Source organism: Sander vitreus, chromosome 12, assembly GCF_031162955.1.
Source record: "Sander vitreus isolate 19-12246 chromosome 12, sanVit1, whole genome shotgun sequence".
Taxonomy (NCBI): Eukaryota; Metazoa; Chordata; class Actinopteri; order Perciformes; family Percidae; genus Sander; species Sander vitreus.
In genome coordinates this window covers 29,904,216-29,912,185 of record NC_135866.1, presented here as the reverse complement: position 1 = coordinate 29,912,185, position 7,970 = coordinate 29,904,216, and the positions used below count along the sequence as shown (strand labels likewise).

The 7,970-nt window shown below is 42.8% G+C and overlaps 1 protein-coding gene and 1 pseudogene across 1 annotated transcript; both read left to right on the top strand.

Annotated features, from left to right (window-relative positions):
- Positions 1-201: 201 nt before the first annotated feature.
- Positions 202-2,319, top strand: LOC144527195 (tripartite motif-containing protein 16-like). The gene has a single exon (XM_078265122.1). The coding sequence runs from the start codon at positions 475-477 to the stop codon at positions 1,615-1,617; it is 1,143 nt and encodes a 380-aa protein (XP_078121248.1). The 5' UTR covers positions 202-474; the 3' UTR covers positions 1,618-2,319.
- A 2,140-nt stretch (positions 2,320-4,459) lies between these two features.
- LOC144527191 (tripartite motif-containing protein 16-like) lies at positions 4,460-6,295 on the top strand (annotated as a pseudogene).
- The last annotated feature ends 1,675 nt before the right edge of the window (positions 6,296-7,970 follow it).

Genomic DNA, 7,970 nt, shown 5'->3' with positions numbered 1-7,970 from the left:
TGGTGTAAAGCCCCCCTCAACGGTTGGGATTGGTGTAAAGCCCTCCTCAACGGTTGGGATTGGTGTAAAGCCCTCCTCAACGGTTGGGATTGGTGTAAAGCCCTCCTCAACGGTTGGGATTGGTGTAAAGCCCCTCAACGGTTGGGATTGGTGTAAAGCCCTCCTCAACGGTTGGGATTGGTGTAAAGCCCCCCTCAACGGTTGGGATTGATGCCTCGATTTGGAGAAATTGGAAATGGGCTTGAATGGGCTCTTGGCCAGACGGACTTGCAGAGCAATCTCAAATTTGCCGGAAATTCATCAGGGTTTTCCCAGGCTACAAGGTACTGTATGTACTTCATCCTGGAATGTAGAAAAGCTTGATAACCCCACCCTGTGTTGTGTGACAACAATCTAGCCACACCTTAAACACAAATTCTTGATACAGGCAGTCACAGATAAGTCACAGTCAGACAGGCATCACAGAGAGGTGAAATGGCGCAGAGGAGAGCTCAGCTGGACCAGGAAAATATTTCTTGTTCCATCTGTCTGGATCTAATAAAGGATCCGGTGACTATTCCCTGTGGACACAGCTACTGCATGGACTGTATTAAAGCCCACTGGGATGAAGAGGATCGTAAGAACAGCTACAGCTGTCCTCAGTGCAGGAAGACATTCACACTGAGGCCTGTCCTGGTAAAAAGCACCATGTTATCAGATTTAGTGGAGGAGCTGAAGAAGACTGGACTCCAAGCTGCTCCTGCTGATCACTGCTATGCTGGAGCTGAAGATGTGGCCTGTGATGTCTGCACTGGGAGAACACTGAAAGCACACAAGTCCTGTCTGGTGTGTCTGGTCTCTTACTGTGAGAAACACCTTCAGCCTCATTATGACGCAGCTCCGTTACACAAGCTGGTGGAGCCGTCCAAGAATCTCCAGGAGAACATCTGCTCTCTGGACAAACGTAAAGGCCACGACACAGTCTCAGCTGCAGCTGAAATGGCTGTGAGGCAGAGACAGCTCCAGGGGAGACAACAAAACATCCAGCAGAGAATCCAGGGCAGAGAGACACAACCAGAGCCCAAGACCAGAGCTGAATTCTTAAAATATTCACGTGAAATCACTCTGGATCCAAACACCGCAAACAAATATGTCTTAATATATGGAGGGAACAGAAAAGCAATAGTAATGATTGAACAAGAGCCTTATTCTAGTCACCCAGACAGATTCACTGATCTGTGGCAGGTCCTGAGTAGAGAGAGTCTGACTGGACGTTGTTACTGGGAGGTGGAGACGAGAAGGAGAGAAGTTAATCTAGCAGTCGCATACAAGAATATCAGCAGAGCAGGGAGGTCGAGTGAATGTGTCTTTGGGGGAAATGATAAATCTTGGGCGTTATATTGTGGCAACATGAGTTATTACTTTTTGTACAACAATGTCCAAACTCCCGTCTCAGGTCCTGTGTCCTCCAGAGTAGGAGTGTACCTGGATCACAGTGCAGGTATTCTGTCCTTCTACAGCGTCTCTGAAACCATGACTCTCCTCCACAGAGTCCAGACCACATTCACTCAGCCTCTCTATGCTGGACTTTGGTTCAATTATTACAAAGACACTGCTGAGCTGTGTGAACTGAAATAGACAGACGTCATTTAAGGGTTAAATTTGGTGTTTTAACTCTTATTTTGTCTCCATGTTTGTTGCTGAGGCCTGAGTATGCCAGTACACTGCATAGAGATCAGCTGTCAATCAATCATTATGGGATGTCCTTTGACATCTTGTCATTAGTTGTAGTGTAAATGTTTAAGTTTCTTTAGGTGGCGTTCATTCCTGTGTCTGTTTAGCCATGAACTGAAAATGTAAACTCTGCTCTCTAAATGTTTGATATAAATTTGTATCAATGTATTTGTATGTTGTTGTTGTCTTCTCTTCTTTTTGGGGCTTTTCCACCTTAAATGCATGGACAGGACAGCTAGGTGAGTAAGGGGAGAGAGAGGGGGAAGACATGCAGGAAATTGTCACAGGTCGGGCTCGAACCCTGGACCTTCTGTGTCGAGGCAAAACCTCTAAATATATGTGTGCCTGCTCTACCCACTGATCAACCTGGCCACACAAACTTTGTTCTCTTTGTGGACGCTATGAAATCTATTATCACATATATCTTTTCATCCTGTTCATAATCAATCAGGAGATCGTTCATTTTTCTCTTTTACGTAGCTGAGATTTAAACAAACTGATTGTGTGGAGGACGTGAATCTGTACGTGAAATCATTGGACACTTTCCTGATGGGATGTGTGAACAAACTGAAGGTGTACATGATGAATAAACTAACAGGAACAAAGTCTTTTCTTCCCGTCTTCATTTCAGGGTTTCATACAAAGCTGACGGAGAAAATGTGAAACTGATATGAGAGTATAACTGAGGTACTTTTCTTCCTGAAACTTCACAACGTATATAGTTCATGTTTAGAGTCAATCAGTCTCGGTCCTTTCTACTTTCCTCACTAAAACGGCTTCGTCCCAGAGAAACGAGCAGTTGTCTTTCACTTGTTGCTTTTACAACTAACATTTTCTTTGTTCACCGAGTCAATAAAGATGATTTATTACCCAGACATAAAAGTCCTGACGCGCGTTAGAGACAACAGACATTGTGTAGTTGATTCTTTACATGTGATTACAAGTATTTCCATGTTGTTTTATCAGAATTCGACAAGTCAGAGACATTTTAACCCTTAGCCTCAAATCTCACATTCCCAAATACTATTTACCACCTGAGAGCCAAAACTCTTCTCTCCCATGTTTCCCATGAGACCTGAATGCAGCACCAGTGTTACAGGGTGTGACTCCTTTGAATAAACTGGCACAGTGTGATGTTACATCTATTTAAATGTCTCTTTACTGATGTTGTCCTCCTGCAGTGAACATCCCAGCAGGTTAGAAAGTGAAATGTAAAAACGGATGCACAACACAAGAGGGCGCCTTCATCCTGCTAACCAGGGATGTAATGGAGGTTAAAGCACCTCAGCTCACTTCATCTGCATGTTTTAGTTAAAGGTCCCATGGCATGAAAATGTCACTTTATGAGGTTTTTTAACATTAATATGAGTTCCCCCCAGCCTGCCTATGGTCCCCCAGTGGCTAGAAATGGTGATAGGTGTAAACTGAGCCCTGGGTATCCTGCTCTGCCTTTGACAAAATGAAAGCTCAGATGGGCCGATCTGGAATCTTCCCTTTATGACGTCATAAGGGGAAATGTTGCCTCCCCTTTCTCTGCTTTGCCCGCCCAGAGAATTTGGCCCACCCATGAGAAAGAGAGAGAGAGAGAGAGACATCATGGCTTTCAAACGAGCAAAGTGGCAGTTCGTCAAGGCCACGATCCAATATTAAGATCAGATATCGGTCCCGATATTGACAAAATAGCTGGATCAGGGGATCGAAAAAATTAACAGATCCACAGGGCCAGTCGTTTTTTTCCCTCTGTCGCACGTGTGTCGCATGCTGGAAGAGTTGAGTGTACAAATAAATAATATTTCAATACATTACATCTGTTATTTTGTCTTAGTTAGGAAAGTAATGTTTAGTTAGGAAAGGCTGGTGCCTTTAGTCTCTTCCACGTGGTGGAAGGAAGGTATAAGGTGGAAGGTATACAGTGTCTTATTAATTCAGCAACGGTATCAGATCGGTATCGGGTATTCCTAGTTTTCAGGCTGATAGAAACCTTTATAATAAACATTTAATGTGTACAATATCTGTGTGGCTTCCTTTGAAATGAAGGCAGTTCTCTGTGTGAAGTTAAGGCGGCCAGTGATGGTCAAAAGTTGAAATTTATCAGGCGTGCCCGGTCACACAGAAGGCCAACAAATGTCACATCGTCAGCACACTGAAGGAAGTTAAAGTGTCCGTGTTGGACTCTAAACTCAGTGGTTTACAGAGAAAATAACACAAGTGATAAAATGGCAACTTGTGGTGCACCTGGGTTCAGAGTACTAATCTCACACCTTTTACACATAGTAATAAACATATTTTACAAGTTTAGTTTGATAACTTTATGTTGTCAGTCAACTGTTTTTTTAACCAGTAAAAGAAAATATAACAAACTTAGAGGATGTGTTGAAAAGATATTGAGCCATCACCAAAACCTGAGCAGCCAAGAAGTATTTTACAACTAAAAACGTTCAGGTTTTCAAATGTAGAGCAGATTAAAAATGAGGCTTCATTTTAAATGAGGAAACAAAGTCAAAATGCTGCTCCTCTTCTTGGAGTGTAGAAACGCTTGATAGCCCCTCCCTCCTCCTCTCACTCTCTCACACAGTGAGCTCTACTCTGTTTGCGTGTCCTTGTTCCCGCCCCTTCAGATAGATCTCCAGTTTGAAGATGGGTGTAACCAACATGCTGGTGTAGTGCAGGAGCTGAGACACATGTTGTTCAGATCAGAGCTCAAACTAGTTTCATTTCTCAGGAAGCGAGACTCAGACGGTGGTTGTCACTGAGAGGTGAAATGGCGCAGAAAGGAGTTCAGCTGGACCGGGAAACTTGTTCTCAATTGTTCCATCTTTCTGGATCTACTGAAGGATCCGGTGACTACTTCTTGTGGACACAACTACTGCATGGACTGTATAAAAAGCCACTGGGATGGAGAGGATCGTAAGTACATCTACAGCTGTCCTCAGTGCAGGCAGAGCTTCACGTCGAGGCCTGTCCTGCTGAAAAACACCATGTTATCAGATTTAGTGGAGGAAGTAAGGAAGACTGGACTCCAAGATGTGGCCTGTGATGTCTGCACTGGGAGAAAACTGAAAGCACACAAGTCCTGTCTGGTGTGTCTGGTCTCTTACTGTGAGAAACACCTTCAGCCTCATTATGATGTAGCTCCGTTAAAGAAACACGAGCTGGTTGAGCCGTCCAAGAATCTCCAGGAGAACGTCTGCTCTCGTCATAATGAGGTGATGAAGATGTTCTGCCGTACTGATCAGCAGTGTATCTGTTCTCTCTGCTCTGTGGATGAACACAAAGGCCATGACACAGTCTCAGCTGCGGCAGAAAGGACTGAGAGGCAGAAAGAGCTCCAGGGGAGTCAAAAAAACATCCAGCAGAGAATCCAGAAGAGAGAAAAAGATGTGAAGCTGCTTAAACAGGAAGTGGAGGCTATCAATCGCTTTGCTAATAAAGCAGTAAAGGACAGTGGGAAGATCTTCACTGAGCTGATCCGTCTCATAGAGAAAAGATGCTCTTATGTGAAGCAACAGATCAGATCGGAGCAGAAAACGGAAGTGAGTCGAGTCAAAGAGCTTCAGGAGATGCTGGAGCAGGAGATCACTGAGCTGAAGAGGAGAGACGCTGAGCTGGAGAAGCTCTCACACACAGAGGATCACAACCAGTTTCTACACAACTACCCCTCACTGTCACCACTCAGCCAATCTACATCCAGCATCCATATCCGTCATCGGCGTTACTTTGAGGACGTGACAGCGGCCGTGTCAGAAGTCAGAGATAAAATACAGGAGGTTCTGAGAGAGAAGAGGACAAAAGTTTCACTGGCTGTGACTGAAGTGGACGTTTTACTGCCACAACCAGAGCCTAAGACCAGAGCTGGATTCTTAAAATATTCACGTGAAATAACACTGGATCCAAACACAGCAAACACCCGTCTGTTATTGTCTAAGGGGAACAGAAAAGCAACATTAAGGAGTGAAGATCAGTCTTATTCTAGTCACCCAGACAGATTCACTAAAGAGCTTCAGGTCCTGAGTAGAGAGAGTCTGACTGGACGTTGTTACTGGGAGGTGGAGTGGAGAGGGAGAGGAGATTATGTAGCAGTCTCATACAAGAATATCAGCAGAAAAGGGGATTTAAAACAATGTGGATTTGGACAAAATGACAAATCTTGGGTGTTAGATTGTGACATATGCGGTTATAAATTTTGGTACAACAATTTGAAAACTCCCATCCCAGGTCCTGTGTCCTCCAGAGTAGGAGTGTACCTGGATCACAGTGCAGGTATTCTGTCCTTCTACAGCGTCTCTGAAACCATGACTCTCCTCCACAGAGTCCAGACCACATTCTCTCAGCCGCTCTATGCTGGACTAAGGTTCTTCTCTATAAGAGACACTGCTGAGCTGTGTGAACTGAAATAGACAGTTTACACAACGGGGGTTTAAGTCTGTGTTTCAGTTCCTCCAGGATTTGCAGGTTATTTTTTTGTGTTTATCGCGGTAAAGCTGCAATGTCTTCTGTATCTTTGTTGCAATGAAATTGCAGGATATAATGGTGGACTTAAGACATAAAATAAATAAAAAAAATGTATTGAATGAAGTTTTAACATATCTGTCAGTGGCTTGTTGATGTTCACATTGTAAAAAGTTCATTTATTTAAGGTTTGATAAAGTACTTACTGGCCTTTAACTTTTTATTGCACTTAAAATAACGAGCGTAGCTGTCCTCGATTTAGGTTATTTAGGAACTGTATTCGTGGGGTCCAAAAACCGGGAATACAGTATACTTGTGGGGTCCGGACTGTTTTGTGGGCCCAAAATGCTGGACCCCACAAGTTTAAAGGTCTGTTTGAGGGTTAAGACCTGGTTTTAGGATTAGGGTTAGAATGAGGTTCTGGTTAGGGTGAGGGGAAGGGTTAAGGTTAGGCATTTAGTGGTGATGGTTAAGGTTAGGGTAAGGGGCTAGGGAATGCATTATGTCAATGACGGGTCCCCACAAAGATAGTGAAACACACTGTGTGTGAACTTAAAATGGAAACTTCTCTGCTCTCTAAATGTTTGATTAATATTTGTATCCAGAACCACCAGACCTCCTTTATCCTCCAAACGTTGTTCTCTTTGTGGACATTTGTAAAGAAATCTATAATCACATATATCTGTTCATCCTGTTCATAATCAATCAGGAGATCGTTCATTTTTCTCTTTTACGTAGCTGAGATTTAAACAAACTGATTGAATCTGAACGTGAAACCATTGGACACTTTATCGAAGGGATGGTTAGTATTTAAAAAATTGCCCCTTGATTTTGCACAGCATCAATGTGTGTAAAATGTTCTAAACAGACAAACATTTCTATAAAAAACTAAACAAACTACCACGGGGATTGTTTCACTCTGCTGCGGAGTTTTGGGGAAAATGTCATTTCTTCAGATTACAAAAGCTGCACCAAGCAAGTCTAGCATTTACAGGAAGTGTTGTTATTCCTCCTTCAAAATAAAACTGGGATTCACTCAGAAAAGGTGAGTTATTAACCATTTCAACGTGACATCATGACTTCACGTAAACAAACACGCCCACTTTGTCTACGCTGTATACAGCGGACGTAAACATACACGCCACTTGGCGTATTATCGCGAGGAGTTAGCGACAGTTGAGTTTAGGAAACGTGACACGCGGGACATGATCCCCGGTCTCCTGGTTGAATGTCCTGTGTTTTACTCAAATTCATACGCAATCGCAAGGTAATGGAGGCCAAACGGCGTTGATAAACACGCTAAAAAGTGAGTATGCGTCTTGATAACACGCCAGTAATGGCATACGGATTGGCGTGTCGTACATACGCTACTTCATGAGATCAGTCCGACCATTAAAACATGTGTCTAGTTCCCAGATAAGAGAGCTGCTGGGCCCTTTACTGATGGATAATAATAATACCTATAACTACATATATCTTCTTTGACTTTTATTTGTATTTGAGAGTAATGTATTTAATATTTTTTTATCAGTTTCACTAATTTTGTCCGCTTCAAAAAGGAAAATGTAGTAGTGTAGATGTAACTTCATTCTAGTTTAGCTGCTTTTACGTTTTCTCTGTAACAAATGTTTTTAAATGTTTAAACTGCTCGTTAATGTTTAATGGTCCCCAGGGAAGTTTTCAGCGTCAAAGACTTCATTTCCTGCATTCTGATACACTTTTATGCACCAATTTTACGGGGAAATACCTTTATTTAGCCTACGTGAAGAAAAAAAACACAGATGACAATTCTGAATATATCAAAAATA